The sequence below is a fragment of the Diorhabda sublineata genome, chromosome 6 (assembly GCF_026230105.1).
Source record: "Diorhabda sublineata isolate icDioSubl1.1 chromosome 6, icDioSubl1.1, whole genome shotgun sequence".
Classification (NCBI taxonomy): Eukaryota; Metazoa; Arthropoda; class Insecta; order Coleoptera; family Chrysomelidae; genus Diorhabda; species Diorhabda sublineata.
In genome coordinates this window covers 27,195,542-27,222,325 of record NC_079479.1, presented here as the reverse complement: position 1 = coordinate 27,222,325, position 26,784 = coordinate 27,195,542, and the positions used below count along the sequence as shown (strand labels likewise).

The following is a 26,784-nucleotide window of genomic DNA, read 5'->3' as shown; positions in this document are numbered from 1 at the left end:
CGTCTTGAAGCGATTTCTTCGCAGCCACCCTTCCAAAAAGGCCAGCTTCTCTCAATCTCCTTTACATTGTAGAGGTACTCAAATGCAGATCTAGATTTTTTGACTTGATCAGCTACCTCTGGACCCGTGAGTCATCAATTATGTTTACTGCTCAATACAATAAGTTTATCTTCAGTGGTTTTGGTTTTTCGATGTGTATCGTGTGTAGACAAAAGTAGACCAGCTTTTAATTAATAATCATAAGTTTTTAATAATTTTTTCTGATTGATAAAAATTATTTCAGAACTATTTGTTGTCATTATAATAATTTAAATACTGAATTGATTGGTAGAAATTACTCCTAAGGTGATCAGAAGCAACTTTAATTGCTTTGGCACAACTCATTGATAATGATGAAATTATTATTTCTATTTATTAAACACAATTTTCACGAAATATCAGTTTTGGGCAATAATGGGTTAATATATACTTAGTTTATACTGCTTGTAGAAAACTGATTGGCTCGTATTTATATCAAATCACAAAATCTGGTTGAACCTTAAATTGAAACCAGACATTGAATGAGAAACAATTATTTTGCATCGTAGCATTTTGACTAGTTGAAATAGAAAACACAAATTAGTTCAGTTAATGGTATTTGGTACTATAAGATGAAATATGTTTTAAGAGAGTCAAAATTATTTCAAAACCAAACAATGCCGCGATCTCCTTGATCAACGGATTTATATCCTTTTAAATTTGTCGAATAATATAGTGAGAATACCACTCTAGCGCAGACGACAAGCAGTTATCTACCACCTTTATGTACTCTTGTTCTAATTTCACAGATTACTAATTTGTAAAGTGCACATTTCTAAAATACTACAGCTGCAAATTTGTTTTAGACTCATTCCCTCCTTCCAATACAATTTTTAAATTAGTTTTAAAATTTTCCTAATAATGTTTTCAAACCGTAAAATCTTTATTTATGACTTAATGGTAATGAATATATTATACAGTTAATGTTTGAAACGGCGTATTTGCTTTTCTCATCATTATTCTCGTCGAGTACTGGAAGTACTCAAACACTCTTCTTTTTTAAATAGAAATAAGCATGCGATGAATAATAATGTATCCACATTAGCGACACTTCTTTAATTTGTTAAATAAAGTTCATTTGAATCCACAGAATACAGAATTATGTATATACGTACGAGGGCGGTTTAACGCTAGTTCCATATTAGTTCCAATACTCTACGAGGATTCCATTTTAAATTGTTACAAAAAGTGAATCAGAAACGAACAAGTTCGAAACAAAGTGTTTTATTGCTCGTTGAAATATTCGCCCTTATAAACTGGGAGGGGTTGGACCAGTGAGCGTCCACGATTTTCTGATTCCTATCTTTTGCAGTTCTGTATATTCTGATTATTTTCATATTTTCTTGCCAAGACAATGTTCTAAAGTGTTTTTTCACATAAAAAATAATTTCTTAACCGGTTTGCAAAGTAGGAACTTCACTTATAGTCTTTGTACGCGCAGAATTGCTAAGACAAGGAACTTAATTGGAAACGACCATATTTATACTGTAACTGCTACTGCTCATGTATTCATTACAATTTTTTATAGGAATACCAATCATAATTGGTGGATTAGCTCCCCTAACAGTCTGTGCAACTGATAAACCGTTTCACGAATAAATAAGATTTAAGTAATTACATTCCTTATTTCTTTTACTTACAAGACGAATTGTGGTGAGAAGAGCTGGAGCAGGATGAGCAATTTATACCACATTGTAATCAAATATTTTTCATGCTGGTTCTTTTCTAACTTCAACTATTTTTAAACTTTATTTAGCTCGAATCTTATCTCGATTTCAGGAGCAATTAAATCATTCTCTCGTCAAATCCTTTTCGTATATATAATCTAAACAAACCGTATTGAGGAATAAACGTATTCTTAATATTTATAAATGTCTCTCATATCTTCAAAAGTACTTTATATAACAAATGAAAAAATTGGCAACCATCGAAATCCTTGGACCTATCATTTGTTATTATAATTAATTGTATTTGATTCACGTCAATGGGGCTTTTATCAGGTTAAATCGGAAATTACTTATCAGAAAACCGGAAATTGGTGTTTTTGGTTAACGACCTGGACTCATAATTTTCATAGAAATCGAAATGATGTATTATGGCATAATGAGATATTTATATCAGCAGGCTGATTCCACCTTGTGTTGTGACGTATCATCTTAATTAACGATATTATTGTAACTTATTCAGGCTCTAAAAGTACAGTTTTCTTATTTTTACTAAATTTGCGAAGTCTTTAATTGTAAGTTCCAATCTTTATCTTAGATTCATAATTTGTAACTATGTTGTTATTGAATTATTTTTTTGGTAAAATACATTCAAACGAAAAGGAATCTTCAACAATGAAAAAAAGGTTATAATAATTAATAGTAAAGAACGTACAAGCTAAAATTCGTTGACCTATCAATCTTCAGAGTTCCATCCCTTGGTCCTAATAAATTTTGAGGTCCGATTTCGTGGCTGGAGCAGGATTTCTAGCCCGAACTATTCTCGTAAGTTCATCCCATGAATGTTCGATAGAATTCGATAGTCTAGGCTACGCGTTGGCCAATCCATAGCGACATTTTGTTATTTTAATAATCAGGTTAATAACAATAAAAAAAATCAACAATTCAGCACACACGCTACGGAACAATTCAAAGTCTATGGCACCAAAAGTTTTCAATGATGAAAAGATTATAATGTATTAATCAGGCTTGTTAAGTCGCTCGATCAATCCAGTACTTTAAACCATAAGATTCATAGTTTTACTTAGTTAAACTTCAACGATTTTACATTTTATTGCATGTCAATGAAATCTACATAGACTAAGGTTTTTGTATCGTATTAGGATTTTAATTTGTAGTGAATACTCAAAATTTACATTGATTTAGAAGGGTCAAATAGTATTTCCCCACCCAATAAATAATAAATATGATGCCGGTCATCAAATAACGAAATTATTATTTTTACAAAAGAAATAAGAGACGGCCTACTGCGAACTGAATAATAAACAACGTATCCATTACAATATTCAATTTTTAGAATCAGTGAATCATTTAAAAGTATAGATAAACCACAATAATACACAAAAATTCAATCCTGAATAAAACCGGTTTCTAAATCGAATAATACTGAGAAAATAATGAATGTAAATAGGGTATCACACATAATTCCAAAAATTTTTTCTATAATCATCAAGTAGTAGGGTTTCCTGTTCAGTCAGTATTTAGTTAGGAGCTGTGCAAGTGTGCGGTATATTAGACATCAAATTATTCTTAAATAAAAGATTTTGTGAACAATAATGTACGTGACATCCGTGGCTTCAAGATCAACCATCAACAAGTCGAATTGCAGATTAGGAATACGTCCTATTAGAGACTAGCGCAGAAAGAGACCAAACATTTGACGGCAACATCTATCAACAGATGCTTTGAAAGTGATTCTAACTATTTTTAACCGACTCTAAAGTCGAGGTGTCCAGAACACGTCTTTTCCATCAAACAATGTTTGTCACAAATACACCTCAGACTTCACTCTACAAAATTGCGAAGCAAGGTGTGACAATAAGACGAAAATTATACCTGAGAGGTTAACGCCAAAATGCGATACAATTTACAATATGTTCACATCAAACATAATGCCAAATTCTTCAAGGTATTCTTGCAGAAATGAAAAGACACCATTTTCTTGGCGTATTTTCAATACAAACACTGGAAACACATGATTTTAGATATAAAACAGTAAATAAAAGGCAAACAGTAATGGAAAGTAGTCGTTTGATAAAGATATATAACAAGTATCGTAATGAAAGAAGACGAAGAATCTATTATTTGGTTGAAACATAGTTTGACAGCTATGATATTGTTCTTAAAGCCTTGATAAATGTTAATTGGAAATATAAAATGAAAGCACCCCATTCCAGAGATATACATATGTGCATATTGCATTTTGGTGGGGAGAAAAGAAAACAGCTCTTTTCGATTCTGGTTTTAGAAACAAAAAATAATTACCAATGAATATACTGTAGGCGAAATGAGCAAAAAGAATGGTCACACTGTTTTAAATATTACCCCCGTGCTAATATGTTGGAATCGAATTGATGTAATCTCAACTAAAAACCCAGAGAAGAACTAATAACACTTCACCAAAAAATTCCTGCTCCGTTGTGTTGCTTACAATGAAAGAATGTTCTAAGACATTGATTCTGACGAAGATGAATATGATGCTAGTGATTTAGTATTATTGTATTGTAGTATATGTAATATAAATGAAAACCACTGGGAAAAACTTGGTCATAATTTTAGAATTTTCCAGGAAATTATCATATCCAAGAATTTAAAAAGTTATTCCCCAGTATGGCCTTACTGTTATAAAATATTCACTGTATTATATCTATAATATGGCAACAAAACCATCAACTTTTACTCTGAAGCAATTAATTCATCCTTATATTTAATTTTACTTATCTTTAATTATCTTCGTTTGTTATATTAAGTACAACTCTGTGCAATTATAAATGATAGGTTACTTATCTACTTTTGTACTTATGGTTTCACAAAGTGAGAACATCTATGATAACATTTTCGTTATTTGTTGTTACTGATATTTATTTATTTCCATAACTGTAATGACTGCATGGTGATATTTCGAATAAAATCAAACTAATTGATTTCTCCTGATATATCTCTCAACTAAACAATCTGCAGTCCAAAGTATTTTGAGATTATCAACAATTTTAGAAACCAGCTCAAATGATTCATCGAAGACATAAGTTAGTTTCTTCTGAGTTAGGCAATCATTCTTAATTTTAACCATTCAAGGTCACCTCTTGGAATGTATGCATATTTTTTGGTGATATATTGTATGACTAATCTTATGAAAACAACTACATTAACGGTTTATGTATAATGTAATATATATGTCAAACATTCTATATTTCAATGTATCATCACTGGATATTAATTTATTATCTACAAGATATATCCAAATTCCGTTGAATGGAAAAGTTCGCAGAAAATTTATTAGAACACTTTGTTATCAGTGATATTAATTATTGATATCTCCCAACACACTGACATGGTTCTGAAAGGTTACAAAAACAGACTGGAATAAAAATTTCCTCTCTTATTGTTTATATGGTTAGTTAATAATTTGTTTACCACATATATATCATTATTCTTATTGGGTCTTGATTTATACTGAGTACCCAGAATTTTATAAAAATTAATGGATACTGCGAGAGCTCAAAGTCAAAAATCGGAAACCCACAAGACTAAGTCAGATAAAAGCAATTGTTGACAACACATCTCAAAAGTGCCCTGCCCAACTATAGAGAAACGTTATAATGTTCGTCATCAAATAACTAAAATATCAACACAGATGTTCTCGCTGCTTAGATAAGGAACCCATCATTAAGAATTACACAATTTTTTATGTTTCTGTTGTCATAATATAGATACAATATTATTTTGATAACAGTAAAATCATACTTGGGAATAATTTTGGCCTCTCTCTGTGCTAGGCTCTACGTTGACCGATTCTGCAAATCGACCTGCTGATGGTTGATCTTGCAGCCACTGTTGGCACTTACTTTATTGTTTACAAAACTTTTCTTTATAAATAATTTAACGCTCACTATAACTCGCTTACGAAGCGTTTATGGAAGTATAACAAATACCAACTTTTTTTCCTTATATTTACCTATAGAATCATTTTCCGAGATTGGAGTGTTATTCCGAAACAACCTGTATATGGTCTAATTAATACACTCACTATGGATGTTTACGCCAGAACAATATTCCCCCCATATAAATAAAAACCTCTGATTGTCCACCAAAAAATTGCAGAAAAACGTGAACTCCGAAATAGGCGGCAAACATCCAGAATGCCAGAGGATAGAACAAGCAAATAATTGATGTTGCATTAAAAATAAATTACTTCCAACGTCCATGGAAAATTGGTCAAGTCCTTATGATTTTGAAGCCTGAAAAAAAGCTGAAAATGTAAACAAGCCTAGTATTCTGTTGCTAATACTTTAAAAATTATATGAGAAAATATTACTAAAAATTTGAGCGAAAGAATATTAAAATATCGGGTCGGATTCCAAATATATCGTGTAGTTAACATAATCAAAACTCATTTACAAGGACTTTATAGACAATTTTTGTTGATATTCTAGAAGAGAGTTTTCACATGAATACTCCTTACATATCAGTTAGTAAACTTACTGTGAAATCATGGTATTCGCATACAACAGCCCCTTAATTCATGCAATGCGACAGAATATAACTTGATGTCAATTGTTATACCTACGTACGCCGAACATCACGTCATTGTTGGAAAATCTTTGACCGCCGAGCCATTTTTTCAATTCTGTGAACAGAAAATAATCCGAGGGGCCTAAATCTAGCAAATAGGGTACATGAGGTAGAAATTCAAACTTTAATTCATTCATTTTGGCCATTGCAATAACGGATGTAAAAGCTGGAGCATGTTTTGATGAAACAACACTCTCTTTTAAGCCAAAGCCGTTTTTTCTTGATTTCTTCGCTCAAACGTTGCAATAAGTTCGCTTAACACTCGCTGTTGGTAGTTTTTTCTTTTTTAAAGTAGTCGTTGATAATTATCCCACGTGCATTTCAAAAAATCCGACGGCATGACTTTGACTGCACATGAAACGGTCTTTGCTTTCTTTGGAGCCGGTTCTGCCTTTCCACTCTATTATTTTGATTGCTCTTTTGTTTCGGGAGTGAAGTGATGGACCCACGTTTCATCTATTGTTATGGAACGGTGCAAAAATTCGGCTTTATTTCTGAAACATTGCCAAACACTCGATGAAAACATTTTCACAATCCTGTTTTTGTTCGATTTTAGCAAATGCGGCACCCAACTTGGGCATGGCTTTCTCATGTCCAAATTTTCAGTTAATTTGCGGTGTACTGCACTTTTTGAAATGCCTATTATGTCTCCTAGCTCGCACACTTTCAGTCAATTATCATCCAGTACCGCTTTGTGGAATTTCTTCAACATTTTTGGAGTCGTCACCTCATTTGGTCGACCACTGCGATACTGGTTTCGCAGGTTGTACGGCCTCCTTTAAACCCTACTACCCAATATTTTACTGTTTATAACTAAAGAGTAGTCTCATCCAGAGTAAAAACTAGTTCAGCTTTTATATTGGTTGAGCTAAGGCATTTCCATGTTTACAAATTCACTGAAAACGTTCATTTAAAACAAATACTAAACAACGTGGCTTCTTCAAACTTGCAACATATGCTGAATAGACTGTGTACTTTCTAATACAGTGGGATTTTTCAAGCAAATACCGCTATTTCTAGATAGGCCAGGTACTTATGGGACCATCCTAGTACTATAATTTCGAAGCACCATCAATTTAAATATTTTTTTCTTATTTGTAGGTTAATGCAAAATATAGCGAAGAATTAGCAAAAGAAAGTTTAGAATGGATTGCAACTATTACAAATGAACCTATCAGCGTTGCCGGTGACATGGACAATTTCTATGAAGTACTTAAAGATGGTACACTATTATGCAAGTGAGTATTTATTTATGAGAGAAAGTTTATGTGAATGATTTATTGAGTAACTATTAAAATGTAATTGTCGTTTTAATATTAATTTGCTTATTGGTTGATGCAATATACGAATTTTATACTTGCCATTAATCGACTAACATTATATCATAAACAAATAATTATATACCAACAATCATATACTAACTGGATGATAGTCACTTTCTTACATCGTGAAAAATCATAGGTAATCATCGAACCATTCTACTCATTAATACACAAAAAAATTAAACCGTTATTTATAATTATGATACTATTTACATATTAACTCAGATTACGCTACGCCCGATTATTTCATTTTTTTCTCTGTCCTGGATTAACTGGAAATATGTTCATATCCTATTGAATTATTTTTTGGCTTTTGTACATTATTGTTATTTCAAATTAAATCGATGTTTTCCACTTATTTTATCGGTGATTACATTTTCAAACGATAAAACCCTACCACAAACAGACAGCGTAAAGTACTTGGGTGGTATCTAGACAAAGGACTCACCTGGAAACATATATCCTTACTAAAAGAAACAGCTAGGAACTAATTTTGACTTATCGTTACAATCAAAATCTCATCACGATGTTATAGAGAGGTTTCAATCAAAAGTATAACGCAGAATCGCCGACGCGCCCAGGTTTATATTCAACAGTGAAATCACCAATTCTGTCAAATAAGAAATAAGTGGCTTCAGTGAATGCTTCTTAAGCAGCCATAACAACCACCCGTACGAGCTAGCAGTGAAACTACTTAACAGTGAACATACACCAAGATTAAAATCACAAATTTGAGTATGAGTTCCTACATACTCAAAATAATTATCAGTGAGAAATGATGTTGCTGGATATCAGTCCCAAACATACTCATACTACATAAGAAACAATTTAATTGCTTATAGTACTAATGAGAGTATATATATTTATATTTCAATATAAATACTGATTGCATGTGGTAATAAGCAAGGCTAAAAAAATTATTACCCACATAGGTGGGTAACTCGCGATTCGTTGAAGGAAGTTTAAGCACGTTTCAAATGGAGATTATAATGAGTAAGTGCATGCAGAACAGTATGAGAAACGGTAATCAGATATTCCCTTAAAAATCGAAAACAGATCTGTTTTTGTTATGCATCTAATAGCCGGGGTGTAGAGACTTACAAACCATCTATTGAAGAAAATCCCAGGCTGCAAATTGGCTTGCTTACTAAAGTCAATAAATAATAAGTTTTTAAAATTGAATTACTAAACTTAGTATAAAAATATGATAATGGCTCCAGGTTGATAGATGTCTGTCAACATAACTTACTAAGAATAATGAATGGGTATTTTAAACATAAGGAAATACACACATATACATGGACGCAAATAACTAGAAATCTAAGATCAATAATCGACTATCTTATAATGAAACAAAAAACGAAGATAAAAGTGCACAATGTCAGAGTATATCGATCCGCAGAATGTGGAAGTGACCATCATCTGATAAAAGCTAAGTTAATAATGCCAATAATCAAAGACAACAAACAAAAGAATCAACTGCAAAACAGTAAAGATTTAACAGATATAGATATACCAAACTATAATATAGAAAGCCTTATGAACGAGAGCACAAAATTATTATACCAACAAAGACTGGACCAAAACCTCCCACAGGAGTACGAACAAGAACCAACAGACAATCTTACCAAAGTAGTAATTGACAGCATACACAAAGCAGCCAAAGAAGCCTTAGGATATAAAGAAATGAAAAAGAGAACACGAAATTATTGGTGGACTGAACAACTGCAAAATTTAAAAGAACAAAAACAACGATTGTATCATACCTGGCTAAGCACTAAAAAAGCAGAACATAAGGAACAATATAGTGAAGCTGTATCAAAATTTAAAACCGCTGCGATAGAGGCCAAAAACCTCAGCTGGGAAAATAAATGCAAGGAATTGGATACCTATTTAGGAGGACGCCAATCCAGGGAATCGTGGAGATTTATAGATAATGTTAGATCTGGCAGAAAAGAAAATATCCCAATAGGCACCATATCACCAAATAAATGGCAAGACTATTACCGCTCATTACTCAGAGAACAGAGATCTGAATATAGTAACATGCCGGCTGAAGACATACGGATTACAGGTGAACCAATAAAAATCAACGTAGAAAAAACAAAGAAAGCTATAACACTACTTAAAAATGGGCGCGCTCCTGGTCCAGAGGGAATACCTGCAGAATTAATAAAAGCAGGAACAAATAGGCTGTTTAATATCCTAACAGAAATTATCAATAGACATCTAAATGGAGAACCAATACCGCAAACGTGGAAAGAAGGATGGATCACGTCCATATACAAGAAAGGAAATAAGGAAGACTGCAATAATTATAGGGGCATTACAGTGACTAGTACGCTCAGTAGGTTATACGGAAAAATAATAAAGGAGATCATTTGTGAAGAATATCACCCATACGAATCCGAGGAACAAAACGGCTTCAGAGCAGGTCGATCGACGATAGATAGTATTTTCTGTCTATCACAAATAATCGAAAAGAGAACCGTAAGATCACAAGAAGTGCACCTACTATTGGTAGACTTGAAGAAAGCGTATGACACAGTACCTGTCTCAAAATTATGGGAGGTTCTGGAAAGAACGAGCATAAATACCACTCTAATAAAGGCTATAAAAGAACTATACAGAGACACAACAGCAAAAATAAAAATAGGTAACAAGGTGACAGACGGCTTCAAAACAACCAAAGGCTTGCGACAAGGGTGTTGTTTATCCCCAACTCTGTTCAACATATACATAGATGAAGCCCTAAGAGTTTGGAAAAAAAAAATGTAAAGGAATGGGACTAACTATTGGGGAGAGCACCTTGTATACACTGCACTATGCCGATGACCAGGTAGTGGTAGCACAGGAAAAAGAAGATCTGGAGTACATGTCTAGAAAACTTATAGAAGAATACCAAAAGTGGGGTCTACAGGTTAACACGGAGAAGACACAATACATATGTATAGGATCAGAAGATTCACCTGGGAATTTAGATCTAGAGGGAAAAATAATTAAAAACTGTAAGGAATGCATATACCTAGGTGTAAAACTAACAACAACAGGACGAAACGAGGAAACAATTAGGGACAGAATAACCAAAGGAAGAAAAGTAATAAGAGCCCTGAACTCAGTGCTGTGGCAAAAGAATATTAGACCAGAAACAAAAAAGAGAATATACAACGCCATTTTACAACCAATAATTACATATAGCTCCGAGGTTTGGCAACTTACAGAAAAGCAAAAAAATAACTTAAATGCAGTGGAAATGGATTTCTGGAGGAGAGCAGCAAGAATATCTAGAACGGAACATATAAGAAACGAGGAAATAAGAAGACAATTGAAAGTAGAAAGAACTTTAGTAGAAGATATAGAAAAGAAACAGTTGATTTGGTATGGACACGTTAAGAGAATGGGAAGAGAACGACTACCAAGAATAATATTAGAATGGACCCCCAAAGAAAAAAGAAAGAGGGGAAGACCACCTAGAACATGGCTACAAGGAATCACTAGAGCAATGTCCGAAAGGAACCTAGCAGTCGACGACTGGCAAGATAGACAGGCCTGGAGATTAGGAACCCAAAGGCGTATAACGCTATAAAAGGGGATATATATATAGTATAAAAATATATGAAGCGAACAATGTTAGTTCCAAATCTGCTTACTAGTGCCTTCAACAACGTAACCTCAGGTTCGTATATAATAATATATTTGTTACGAAAAGGTAGTAAAAGAAAAGTAGACTATGAGGATTCTTAATAATTGCATTGAAATATCCATCGAACCCATAGTTGTTGATCTAGGAAAACATACTACTGATAAATCTGAATTTGACACAGGTGCAATAAAAATAACGTAACTTTTATCAGCTAACATTTTTTATATTTAATAGAAATCAGTTTTCAGTTATGTTGAACTATGTATTAATGTTACTATCATAGCCAAATACTATTACAGTTTATTATAAGGATATACAGAAAGTATATTAAACATTTGAATGCACTTAACCACAAATTTAGTGATGTAAATTATTTTTCTTCAAATTATATGGGAGGTAGAAGTTAGATAACTGGAAAAAAATGTATTTCTATTTCTAGATACTTATTGGTAACATTACTAACAAGATATAAGACATTTTTTTTGGTATTAAACTTATTTATTTTCGCCGCACGCCTATGGTTCGTTGACTTGTTTTTCTCTTAAGCCTGAATTGGTCTAGGACTTATATGTTAAAAATATTTGCCACACTATACATTTATGTTTTGCTACTGTAGAACTAAAACGGAAAATAATTGTTTCCATAAATTAAATCTTGACATTAAAAAAAAAATGGTGTTTTCAGTGATAGTATAACATTTAAAATTTTGTCTAATCTTATCTTGTTCTTAATTATTATTCAGCCTCTCATTTCTATTTTTACGATTTACTAATGGTTTAGGTCATCCTATTAATTATAGCAAAATTGTTTGTGAATTATGTGGCTTTTTGTGAACGATATGATTTCTCTGTATCAATTAATAATTCTAATCGAAATTTTTACATGAAAATGTTTTGGAGTGTTTCAAATTTATAGGACGTGTAAAGATGTTCATTTCTGCCAAATGGGAAATTCTCATTTCTTGTCAATTAACAAGATAAATCAAATTGGTAATTGTTATTATTGGATACTTAATAAACTGGTACGAGGGTGGCTACTAGGTTTTGACAAATAACCACAAATATTTATAATTGGATATGGTTTGATTGTTTTTCAAGATATTTTTCATTCATGCTTCTTCGGGTGTAGAAAAACGTTGACCTCGTAATTTATTTTTGATCTGCGGGTATAATCCAAAATCATTGGGTGCCATACAAGAACTGTACGGCAGATTATCGAGGTGAAGAATGATTTGTATTCTGCGATTGGTTTCTCTGATATTTTATAACTTCTCTGGTAAAAAATGCTAATGTACTATTCGTTTTAAGTTTCTGTTATGGAACGGTGACATGTCCAATCATTCCGAAAAAACAAGCGACCATTTGCTTCGTGCGCGAACAACTTTTGTTGAATTTGGCTCGTCTTGGTTTCGAGTTCACATGCATAGATTCACCGCGAATTAATATTCACAACATTTCTTTGCACAAGCTTTTCTTTGCGCGATTGTCAAATTAACCGTAGGTAAAAACGCGAACAAATCTTTTTGGCATCCTCATGCAATATTGAATGTATGCGGCTGAAACTAATGCCCTCAATCTCAAGGAACGGCATATGACGATATTGCAATATCAGTTTACGAACAGCAACGATGTTTTTTGGCCCAGCAGAAGTGCGACCAGAATTGAATACGAAAAACCAAGCTCAAGATGGGGCTTTCATCATCAAAAGTCGAAGCGAGTTCATCGGCACACTGCTGTTGGTTTAATCCCCGTCGAAAGTAATCATTGCACGAAATGCCTGTGATTTAAATTTATTTTCTGACCAAGATGAATGTTTCAAGTATCTGTAAGGTTCACCATCAAAACTTTCAAACTTTTTGATTGTGATTTTGGTATTGAACAAAAATATACTATTCTCGCATTTACTAACTTAAGTAAACTAGTTGTTACATTTACATGCTTGGCAAGTCTCAACGTGGTCTCAAACCAAAGCGTGTGAACTGGGTTTTTTGCTTGACCCGATCCGGGCTAGTATCCGTATTTGAACACAGATGATAGAAGCTTTTGGTAAGTATTTGGCGACGTATTTAAATGTTGCCGCATGTTAAGTATCGCTTAGGAGATCCTGTAATTTTTCTTACTTTAACATCCACCACTGTTGATGAACTTGATGAGCGTCCCCGTTCGCTATAATTACCTGCACATTTTGCCTGTCCTGGACCCACAATCGTGGAAATGGCGTCCAATGTTAGTAAAGATTTACAACTTAGTACACGTTTGCCAAGTTTATCAAGCATACTGTTGGAAAAGTCAGTTCTTCTGAAGAAATCTTTCTGTATGCTCATTTTATTATATTCAAAATTTGAAAAACTCAAACACATAAAGACTCATTCATATTTTAACAATCAGAATTCATACATACAAACACTCGAACACTCAAATATCCAAAAGTCTCTACTCACACGTGATCAAATTTTAGAAATAATTAGATATCGATATAGGTAACACAAACGGAAATTACGCGTCTATTCAGAGAACATGTCTTCATAATATTTTAGAGAAATCAGACACAAAACTAAATATCGATAAACTGTAATTGTCTATCTGCTAAAGAGAATCCTAATTATGTGTCATGCTGATCGTCCGTAGCATGAATAGTTCCTGCGAATAAATTGCACCCTCACAAACCCACAATCCTCCAGTAATTACTTGAAGAGCATCGTAAATGAAAACTGCAGATTTGTGAACAAATTATGGATCAATTGGACCCTAAAAAAATTCTAGTGAAAAACATCCTCCCGTGATAAATCTATCTTTGCGTATGTTTGTAAAATATTTTTAGTGTAGTACGATTTTTGAAGCTCTGGCAAAAATAATTAGTCTCGCAATTGAGGAATTTCTTTTTTAACCATGTGGATATTAATCTCTGGAATAGACGGATCTAGTTTATACGAAATGCATTTTTCAATACCATGAGTATCTTTATTCTGCATGTTAACGCAGATGGATAGGTAGGAGGGACTTTTTGAAATGCCATCGCAATCCACAAATCTCAATTCTTCGAACTTTTTTGAGGGGATACTTTGAAGTTTATTAGGATTAAACCAGCAAATGTTGAGGAGCTAGAAACTCAAAATCGTTCTAGGTTAAGAAACTACATTGTCAGCACTTGCTTGGTTGAAATAATTCGATATTTGTTAGCCATAAAAAATAATATTCAACAAAATTTAACAACAACTTAACGCCCTGTACATATTGTTATTATATTAGAAAAGTCGCGATTAGAGTATTAGTATTTTAACTATTATATTCATTTCCTATTGCACACTCTCTGTATGTGAAAATTCGCTATGACTAGAATCAAAATTAACAAGAACTAATGTCATCATTCACAAATGTGGATAATGACTAATCAACCAATAATCTTTCTAAAACAAATGACCTTCATGAAAGGTATTATGTTTATTATATTAACAAGTAAATTGTATATACAACTGTAAAAGCAAATGAAGGATATAAATGTTAATTTCATGATGTTCCTATCCCTAGTTTCTGGGTATAATTAGTAATTGTGGAAATCTTTCACCTGTCGTTAATTTTTAAAACTTTTTTCTGGTTCTCTACAACCTATTGTTTATAAATAGAGTTGACGAGTTAGGGTGAATATAACTCGTCATTATTTTTAATGATCAGAGCTTCTCTCATCGAATGTCAAAATTTGAGTTTAAATTTTGTAAAAGTTGGACTCTCGATCAACTATTCTTGTAGTGTTAAACTTGACCTTCTTATTTCGTTTTTGTTTTATTGGGCGAGGTTGATTTCTTGTAAAACTCAAGGTCGCATGCCAGTCTAGAGGTTCATCATTTATTTCGGTGCTTATAGTATAATATTTAATTTTTTTCTGCCTTACAGAGGGCGCCTCATCATTTAATTCGGTTAGTCTCTAATTGTATGAAGAGTACAATTGCGTTACTTTTTATTATTATTCTATCTTTGTTTATTGACGACGCAGTACATTTTTGTAATAAATAGTATGGAGTGCCATAAATAAAATAATAAATATTTAAGACATTATTGGACACAAAAGTTTAAAGCAGTCGTGGTATGAATTTGAAGGGTAAGACATAGTTGAAGAGCGATCGGCCCTGCATTGGTTTAATTGTTTTTATAGTGAAGATTTGACGCTTGAAGTTCGTTCACATTTTGGGTTGTCCATCTGCGTGGAATATGGCAGTAGAAAAATAACCTAGGACCAGCACACGTCGATTATCGGATACCATTGAACCTTCTAAGGATACCATACATCGCCGTTTAAAATCATTAAGTAAAAACTATAAAAGTTTTTGAAAAGTGCCCCACGAATTAACTGAGATTCAAACGAAACGTCGAGCTAAGTATATAATCTAATATAATTTGTTACTTGCGATTGTACTGTATTTATCTAATCAAATCGAATATGGAAAATCAGTGGTTAACATAATTATGAAGGTTTAGTGAACATCGAAATAATTTCAGATGATCGAGCTATCAATGCCGAGGTATATAGAAGACAGCTAATGTAAATGTATGTGATTTTATCGGAAAAATATCCAGGTTTAATTAAACGAAAGCGAGTTCTCTTACAACAAGATAGTGCCAAACATCCAGCATTTAGTCCCGACCTTGCAGCGTCAGATTACTACACTCATGAGCAAAAAAATAGACTCGGGTGACACCCCTGCTGTCGCAAGTAACACATCCCTTTATTGGGGTGGATTACTACTCTCGTACTTTTTTCTTAGTTCCGACTTCGTTAGCTTCCTCCGTTGTTTTCTGTTTCAGCATTTTGTTGTTCTGTCTACTATTTCTAGGATTCTAGTATCTTCTTCAATTTGGTTTTTCCTCTGCCTCTTGGTCAAAGAGGTATCCATTGTGTTATCCTCCTCACCATTTCTGTAGATCTCCTCCTCTTGATGCGTTCTGTCCAATTTAGTCTTAGTGCTTTTACATACCTTATTATTTTTTTTATCCTCCCAGTTCTTCTTCTATTTCTCTACTTTTATTCAATATTCTTTCTCCATCTCCTGTAATATGTTTCCGAATATAGTTCTAAGTATTTTTCTCTCGATTATCTTCAGGTCTTCTTCTTTTTATTTATGACAGTTATTTCGATGGCGTACACAAGCACTGGTCTTATTAATGTTTTATATGTATATATTTTTTCTTTTTATTAAGTAATATTCTTGCTTTTAAGTAACTTTTTTTTAAATGTTCAATATACTTTTTGTATTCTCTCTCTTATTAAGATACAGTTTCAAATACGTATTTCTGAGTCCTTAGGTGGCATTCCTCTTTCGTCTTGTTTTGCTACCTACACTTATTTCTTGATTTATTCATAGACCGACTTATTCTGCTTCTGTTTCCATTTTGTTGATTGCCTTCATCAGTTCTTCTCTTGTATTTTCTAATATTGTGACATCGTCTGCGAATGGTACTGCTTGTATTTTCATTACGGTCTCTAAAACAGGGTTGGAGAGATCGAGTCGCTTTGTTTGACGCCTTTATTTATTTTAATTTCTTATGTAAGTCTTTCCAGATATCTTACTTTGGCTTTCGTGTTTTGTAATATAACTTTTATTAATATCTTTAATTTTCTGGGTACCTTTAGTGTTTCTAAATCTTCTATCTTTTTTTGTCTATTTATTGAATCAAACGCTCTTTTAAAATCTATAAAGATTATGTGTAGCTCTCTACTGTATTTCCATGTTTTATTTGATAATATAGTTTAATATAAACCATTTGTAATTGTTCAAATTCAAAAATAGATAAGTTGAGTTTTCGAACGTTTGTCTGATGTACCAAGTAGAAAGTAAAAACATTTTTATTGCACCCACTTCATCATAAGTAATACATTGATCATATTACAATATCAAATAATATTATCTCGTTATAATATTGAATTAGAGCGTTGTGTATTGAATAAATACCGATAAAAAAGTTCAAGTATCCAATCCAAATTAATCGTTACCACATGAGAATGATGTCATGGTATATTTTTATTATAACGAAACGTTTGACTTAAAAGGAAATACGAGTCATGGTCGAGTATAGCCAGCCGTTAAAATAACACTAGAGATGGTCATGACAGTTCCAATTTTGGATTTACAGTCTACATTACTATTAAATCACTACCAGATGTTAATACTCATATTTTGTAATTGCAATTTACGCTAAAGATCTGCAGAACGTCTCTCAAATGATGCATGATGTTCATGCAACATATTATTACTAAGATTTTGTGGATTAGCTTCTATCCGGAATGATGTCTAGATGGTTGGACGTGAAAAATTAATCAGCCCATAAAAATTGTTGAAATTATAAACAAATAAATATGTTAAATACAAACAGCTCGTCAATTATAAATATTTTTAAATTTTTAAAAAGAGATTAGTAAAGTGAAGAAAATATCTTAGAAAATAGCTCAAATTTCCTTAGATTTTTTTGCATTTTTCAAGTACTTCAATTATAAACAACTTTTTAGGTACTTGAAGTAAATTGAAATATCTTAAAAAATATGGTATTATCTACTTTAGACAATATATTTCCGTCATAAATTTTTATTTGAGTCATTTTTTGAACAAAATAGACGATTGTTCATTAATAAAAGTTTCTCAAACTTTCTCAATCGTATTAAACTACAAAAATTGTAAAATTGATTCGCTTCATATGTACATACAAAAAAAGATATAAAATTTAAAAAAATATTTTTAAGTACTTTTTTCGGTACAACTGTCAATATTTCTGTATATTTATTGATGGGTAAATGTTAATTTTTTATCCCTGTCAAAATAATTCATAAAATAAACATGATAAATTACTTTTTGGAAAATTTATTTTTTACGGAGTCAATTATCAATTGATCATTAACCATAAAACAATTTCATGTATTGAAATAATTATTAATAGTAAAGTTTAAACAATTATTACTTACGACATAAATTCCCATAGATGTTCCATATTGCAGTTGATAAGAAACATTAGGTATTTCTTAAACGAGTTGATTCCATAATTCCATCAGATATTTTAATTTGTTTGGAAAAAGATCCACAATTCAATATTTTGATAGAAATCACAAATTTATAATTTTTAATAATTTTCATTTATTTCTATGTACCTCTTCTACGGAGGCATATTTCCAGCCACCATGAGTTTTAGAAATGATATGTTGCCCCTTGTATTAGCCAGAAAAGTTACAGAGTTTCTTCTGAAACAGTAACCTCTGTAGCTCTTTTTCCATCCATTTTCTAATCTGGGAATTTTTCCTATTTCATTTATTCCCACAAGTTGGTTAATAAAGTTTTCTCTAGAATATTACTTGTGGTATAGCTCAGTATAAGAATTTGAGACAGTAAACATTCAAAGTTGTACAAAAAATGTGGTTTGTAATTCGTCTATAAAATTCGTGTTCTCAAGGCACATTCTATAAACTGGGATCTCGGCTAAAAATTAACAATCTTGTGCCTTTAGAAATCATTTTCCGAACTTAATACAGAAATAACTATTTTACACAATTTTGTACAAAACTTGATGAAAATTTTATAAACAACGTATCTCTGCTTTGAAATTTTTATGACATAATCTTATTTTGGATATATATAAGAAGTGCTTCACAGAACCAAAAGAAGAAAATTCATTTTAAAACCATAAAGAAAGTTGATAATTAACAATCGTCTAGTTTGTTAAAAAAATTGACAAAAATGAAAAATTCCAACGAGAATACATTCTCCAAAGTAGCTATATGATTGTATATTTTATTTTAGATCTTTCATTTTAGTTTCGGTTCCTCAAAAAAGTTTTTTGAATTGACATCCTTGTTTTCGAGGTCTCACAATGGTGTGAGGAGGGACTTTTTTCTAGGAGATGTCCTCCTCTTTAGGAATATTTAACTAAAAATATTCATACTTTATGAGCTATAAGCGAAAAATCGAACACTATTGTTTGGAGGTGTTCAATTGTTCATACGTTTGAAAACTTTTATGAGGTAATTAACTTTGTATGCATTCCGAATCGAATGACCTAATCTATGTAATTTTAGTAATAGTATGTTGAATTAACACCTATTTCAACATGCAGACTATTATATAATAGTGGAATGTTAGATATTCAGCTTAATATCTTAAACTTTGTAGATTGTGAATGAAAAATTTAGAGCTACTTTCAGAATTTGACTTTGTAAGAGATAAAAAATTCTTTTTTTCAATTCTCATGGAAAAAATATTATTGGAAAAATTTGTTTTGGTCTATATACCAAAATTCAAAATCAGTTTTCTACTGTTATTTTATTATAATAAAAAAATTACACTTTGCTAGTAATTACTGGCTTTACAATAGATTGTAATAATTAAATGAAATTAATTTGAAAATCTCAGATTGAATTCTAGGCTCCACTAATCCATTTCCCATATATGCGCATTTTTCAATACGTTTTGGGAATTGTCCATAAACTGACTGACTTCTCTAGTAATTCATCGAACTGCACAAGTTATTCTGTTTTCTAAATACTGACTTACGAAATGGAGGAGATATCGACAGTTTTGGGAAGACGTAACACCATTTGTAGTTAAAGTATTTTCGTTGAAAAAACTATTTTTCTTATTGAAACATTGTAAACTCGTACTAAAAAAATACCTTTTGAAATCTGTCTATTGTTATAACTCCGATTTCGAAAGCTACGTTCCAAACTCACAAATGATAGTGTCGAGCAACGCGCGGTGATTGAATACTTGCGTTTGAATAAGTTGATTTCAGAGAGATTGAGTGGTTATATTAAGGAAATCTGCAGTATCACAGGACATACTAAAAAGTTTTTATTGTGAGTTTTTATGAAGTGTACTGTCGTTTGTAGTATTGCTCCACTTAAAATATAACAATAGATTAGACTCTACCATTATATATATACCTAACACTAGCAGGGCCGGATTATGCATGTTCTCAACGTCTTTGTGGCAGTTCATTTCGAGTCATGAAAATGTGTATTATAAAGCTCGATAATGCTTTTTTAAATATTTATCAAACAGTGCAAATGTCTACCCGTTGAGGCAAAAATGTTTACTTGAAGTAGTGCGAGGCCACGAAAAATACTGTTCATTGAAAGAGACTTCAACTTGAACGAGTTGAAAATACAATTTGAAAAATTATTAATAATTCGATAGCTCCCAAAAAAAAAAACACAAAAAGACATTTGTGTACGAAGGTGCATTGATTTCTTTCCAGAAAACTTAATTCGCCGCAATCAATATAGATATATGTACACCAATATAGCTAAATAGTTTAGAACCCGTAAAAAACTTATTAGTGATTGGTGATTGTGAAATTAAACTAAATATATATGTATCAATATATCTCTGTAAAAAATATCAAATAACTTTCATAAAATCAAATTTTTTCCTCAAGTTATTAGGACCTTTAATGGGTATATGATATGATAATTTGTCAATTTATTATTGTAAATGGGTTAAGAGCAGAGGTAAGACACTAGCTCTAGTATTTATTGAAGTAGTAAGAAAAAAATGGAACAACCCTTCCATTCCTTTAAGAATAATTTTTTCTTGCAACATCATTTATTAGAGCCCTTTCCATTCTATTTTCAATTGATTGATTAGCAAAGTGTATTGTTTTCAATATCGTATAACGACGTTTCATTTGTATACAAATTAGCTCGTTATATGAGATTAAATTATATTGCACCGTATAAAATGTGTAATTAACTAGACAGGCAACGTCAATTTGCGGATACCTAATAAGTTCGAGAGGTAATTAAAATATCTATTAGGTACATATTGTTTACCAAGTTGAGGGATGTCAATGTTGTATCAGTCGGACACTTCTGAAAGGACATAATTTAGATAATGAAATTTAGTGAAATGTTTAGAACATAAAATCCAGTGCGGAAACAATATAAGATTCCCTAATAAAGAATAAAGTCAAAATATGAGTGCTAGTATACCATGGTAACTAAGATTATACCAGTTTTTACAGGTTTTGAAATCGTTAAAGGCCGCTTGACATGGTGCAAGACAACGTGCAAGAAATTGCATGCAATTCCTTGAAACATCAAAATATTACATAGACGAATATTGTATGTCGTTTGACATTATGCAAGTCTCTTACCACTGCATCATGGTTGACACTAATCAAAATTCTAAAAGTAAAAGTAGGCAGCTTAAAATTGAAAATGACAAAGCTAATTAGAGTAAATAAGAAAAAAGTCACCAGTGCATCCCTGGCAATAATTATATCTGCCTCTGCCTTGCTTTTGGAGTCTGAGGGACAGATTAGCTAATTATAGCTAATTAGCTATTAGATTAGAAACTAATTTGCGCATGTTTTGATTAAGTACGACGCGTGCAGCGAAAATATTATGCTCATTTTGAAATTCTTAGTAAAGATAGAAAATCAACCACCTGGTGGTCCACATTTTGAAGGCCTACTTGCGTGTAGATGAAAATTCACGCTTACCTGAAAACATAATCGTAAGCTTATGAACTTAAAAAGGCCAAAGTTTTGGAATCTGATGACATTATCATTTTATTTCTGGTCATGAAAGTAGGTATTCAATAATATATTGATTTCCATATTATATAAATTCTTACTTCAGGATGTTTTCTTTATCAGTTAGTATGCTGCATATCGAAGAGAAGAACTCACTAAGATGTCTATAGACGATCTTGGAATAAAAGCAGATATTATTATGGTATCTACACTTATAACAAAAAACAATATGTCAAGATTATTTGCGAAAACAGAGGAGTTATGGATTGGAATATATATATACCATTGGAAAAATACCACGTTCAATTGCCCAAAATCTAAAATTGCCAAATTCTGAGCTTTATACCTACTGGTCACTGTTTTCGGTGGTCCAGTGTCACTCAATTGGCAAATGCAAATATAAAACGGCATGGAGGTTGGAGATCCTCATCTGTTACGGACACAAACAAATCAACAACCTACAAAATTGAAGCTACTGTTGACCAAAACATCGGACAAAACTTGGTGTCAACTAAAAATTAACCAAATATAGATGAGAATGCAACAAACACAGCTAATTGTATCATCAAATATTTAACTGTACGATTCGCGATTAATATGTTAGACATTCTTTGTTTCGTTTCATCTAATTAGACACTATGTATGTGTCTCTTTTGTTTGATAAATCAACATTTATTTAAAATAGTCGTTTTATACTCACAATAATTGGTCGCACGAGAAAATACACAGTTACAGCTGAAATTTTGAGGTTATGTTCAAAGATTTCGCCTTTAGGGGGTCGCTGACTCGTTGCCAGATGCCTCTACTATCTACAAAATACTTTTGCAGGTGGCAAGTCGTCATTGCCAATATTAAAACTTCAAATTAGTACCACACTCGTTTGCCTATCTTATTGACTATGATCTGCATCATACAAAATATTTGTTTCCAAGTCCGGTGCTGGTACTATTTTCTACAAACGATTCTCTTCCAATTGTTGCTATCCAAATTTTTCCAGTCCCCGTATTTCTCGCCTATATAAAGTACAAAATATTTAAAAAAGAGTAAAACCTGACAATCGAATGGAAATCATGAGAAATTAATTATTACTCCACATAAGCAAACCAAGTTTTTAGAATATAACCAAAATAATACTCGCTAATTTTCGTTGCCAGCGATGGTTATGTGAAATGAGCTTGTTTTCCTTTTTCTGGGGGTTATCAACGCAAATACTTTGAATTGAAAATAGTATAAAATTATTTATTTACATACATACATCAATATTGGATTTTATTGAGCAATATAGAAATAAAAGCCAGATAAAAGCATTGGCCAATCTGTCCGTAGAAATCAATACTAATTCGAAATATTTTTGCAACTCTCCATACTGGTGTTTAAATTTTCCAAGAAATCTTCCAATAAACAAATGATTGATGATATATAATTAACATAAAATTTTATGGCTCATTATAACGGAATAAACTTTAATACATTAGAATGAATTTTTAGTGTTTTGTAATTTTTGTTGGTGCCTCATTATACATATACCTCCAAATATTTGACAAAAGGCTGAAAATTTGAATCGATTTGCCTATCATTTTCACTCAATTGGTAACCAATTTCCAACAATACGTTAAATGTAAATATTTTTTCAGGTTAGTTAACAACATCCAACCTGGTATTGTAAAGAAAATAAACACGTCAACCATGGCTTTCAAATGTATGGAAAACATTAACGCGTTCTTAGAAGCAGCCAAACAGTTAGGGGTACCACCCCAAGAAACATTCCAAACTGTAGATTTATGGGAAAGACAAAATTTAAACTCTGTAGTCATCTGTATACAATCTCTTGGTAGAAAGGTGAGATATATTTATTTATATTAATATTTTTCAGAATATAACCTTCGTTTGATACAAAATGATGGGTAATATTTTCAAGTTATTGAATTAAAAAACATGATTTGGAAATCCAGATTCTATAATCTAATGCATCCAAATTTGTTCAAATTATTAATGTGCTAGTTAAGCACATCAAACTAAAAAGCAAAATTTGTTCAAATTATGTTCAAAAAGTTGAAAATATATTAAAACACTGATGAATAAAAAATACTAGTGGAAAAAACGATGGTCGCTTTTTCCATATTTCTCATACATCGAGCGCCCGATGCTTCTTTTCCCATAATACTAGTATTTTCATTCATTATTTAAGCTTGTTTTTAAAAAGAATATTTGAAATTTTTTAGTTCCATGTGCTTTTCAGTTTTTTTAAAAACGATCTGGTAAACCAGGCACATCCCAATAAATAAGTACCTTCAATGTCGGATTAAATCCTCTTTTTTTGATAATATATGCCCCAAATTAGTTCATTCAGAAACAACATTTGTATTTTTGAGTGTTCGTTAAAAAATTTCGCTACGAGGTAATGAATCTGGCTGCGGAGTTAATAATGGCAATTTTACTTTACCACTAAGGTAGTGATATCCTGTCGTTTCTGTGGAAAATTTGAATGCTCGACAATATTCGCAAACAAAGTCCATTGGCCCAATGCTAACACAGTAATCGTAATTATCTAGAGTCTAGACGGTGATATCTGAAGTTTTCCGGATAATGTTGCATTGCCTAACCGTTTCGGGGGCTGCCTCGTTTTGCTCTTGTAATTTTGTAATTAAGAAGGACGAAGTAGAGCTATACTAACCCTTTTGTTTCTTCATTCCTTTCAATAGCTACGCTTCGAATCCTAGTTGCATTATGGAGTTGTTAGGATAATCTTAATCACGGTGTTGTTAACGATAATATAGCCACGACAAGTTAATAGAAACTCTAAAGAAACACATCAACCGGTCAAGTTGAAAACTTCCAGTTGTCAGTTGTTATACAATTTTTAACAAATGCAGGACTAGACAAATTTTCAGCCAGATCTGTTAAAGGGTTGTAACATCTACTTTTAGGACTGAATATTATAGTATATCGATTTGCTTTACAACCCCCACAAAACATGGAATTACTAAAGTATTGTAATTGAAATTTTCAGGCCGACAAATATGGTAAACCACATATCGGACCGAAAGAAGCAGCCAAAAATGAGCGCATATTCTCAGAGGAAAAGCTTCGTGCAGGTCAAACTATCATAGGTCTTCAAATGGGAAGTAACAAAGGTGCCAATCAATCAGGGATCAACTTTGGAAACACAAGACACATGTAGAAATAAACTTAAAAGTCAACGATTTTCTAGCAAAAAACTATTTCATAGAAATTTTTTGAAAGAAAATTATAGATTTCAAAAATAACAGAGTCTTCAGTAGTACTTAGAAACGCATAGCTGCCTATTGTATATTAGGTATTAACATATGTTTTTTCGCACCAGTTTGAAATTACACATTTCAGTTTTTTTATTTTTGAAAAATTAAATTCTGAACTGAACATGCATTAAAAAAATGTATTTTGATGCAATTAGAATTTTGCTGTTGCAATGGTCATTTAATATTAATAATTTTTGCATATAGTGATCTTTCTGGTTTTTTGGTATAAGATTCTGGTGTTTTTGATGATTATTTATAAAATATATGTTTTGTTAATACATCGAAAATATATATTAAATTTACATTTACAATCTATTTTTGATCGATTTATAAGTCAGTATTTAAGTATTGTTATAAGCATTCCTGTTTATTTAATTTCTTTCATGAACAATAAATTTAGAGAACAAAATGTGGTTGTTTATTTACTAAAAATTGCGATAATGTAATAACACAAATCAAATTCAAAATGGACCAAACAGTACAGCTTTTGTATTATGTAGTGCACTTCGTTGTTATTGTCTGATTCTCACTGGGACCATTACATTCTAATTCTGAAGAATTATTATTTTCTGATAGTGTAGACGGTATAGCAGGGGTTCTGAAAGCTGTTGAATTTTTTGGTATCTCGAGATTTGATTTGGAAGGTGTTAATATTTTTCAATAAAGATAGTTGATCCTTAAGACAATTTATAGCAACATCTTGTTACCGAAGCTTATTTGTTACGTCATGCGATTGCAAGAAGACGTACAGGACCATCCGGCAAGTACATCTCATCATAAAGACTTGTGGATACTATTTGTCCACGTTGTCTATACGCCAGAAAAATCACGCAGGAGATGCGCTGCCAATAACTGCAAATATCAGACATATACTATGTATAGGATGTTTTGCCTTATTCCATTCAAAGTTTTGATTTTAATTTTACCTTTATGAATTTGTATTATTTGATTAATAAATACGTTTTCCATTAAAAATTTACAATTTTCGGTTAATTATCACATTTTATCTTTTAAAGTACGTTAAGTGCCCAGTGATGCTATTTGCCATCGTCCCTTTCTGGGTTTGTGGGTTACTTAGGATCTTTTTCTATATTTTTATCATATTAAATGCTTCAATTCGTTTGTTTTCTTCATTTCATTACAAAGTTCCGATCAATATAATTACGTACATATGGGTTAATGTTTACTCAGGCCTTATCGATCATTATTGCATTGGATTAGTTATTTTACTAACCAGCTATCTGGAGAAACTTATTTAGAATCTCTTAAAATACTCTCTGGATTCATTTGATGATTTGTTATTACGATTGAGATTGGACTGCATAATCACCACCTCATTTTAGTGTGAGACTGTAAGAGACTTTGTAATATCCAAATAAGTGGATTGGGTGAGGAAATAGTTTACTTCAAGATTAGCTTCCCCTCTCACCGGACCTTTTCTCTTATTCAGTTGTTTTCCGAAAATAATTGTGGAATCTCGTTACAGTAAAATGTAATGTAATGAATAATATTTTGTGTAACAGAAAATTGTGATCATTTTTAGAAATTTACTCAAATTATGAATGTTTAAATTAAGGCATTCACTCATGCAAACAGACAGAACTTGTGTGATACCCTCTATAATAAATAATTAAATACTCTGTGTGTATCATTACATTA

General features: G+C 31.9%; 1 protein-coding gene across 2 annotated transcripts in view; it reads left to right on the top strand.

Annotated features, from left to right (window-relative positions):
• LOC130445770 (myophilin) overlaps positions 1 to 26,764 on the top strand; it is a 38,394-nt gene extending 11,630 nt beyond the window's left edge. The window contains exons 2-4 of one of the 2 annotated variants that reach the window (XM_056781623.1): positions 7,476 to 7,612; positions 23,482 to 23,686; positions 24,858 to 26,764. In XM_056781623.1, the coding sequence (XP_056637601.1) occupies positions 7,476 to 7,612; positions 23,482 to 23,686; positions 24,858 to 25,028 (513 nt within the window). In that variant the 3' untranslated portion in view covers positions 25,029 to 26,764. The remainder of the gene's footprint in view (positions 1 to 7,475; positions 7,613 to 23,481; positions 23,687 to 24,857) is intronic. The other variant, XM_056781622.1, reaches the window with a different exon arrangement.
• The last annotated feature ends 20 nt before the right edge of the window (positions 26,765 to 26,784 follow it).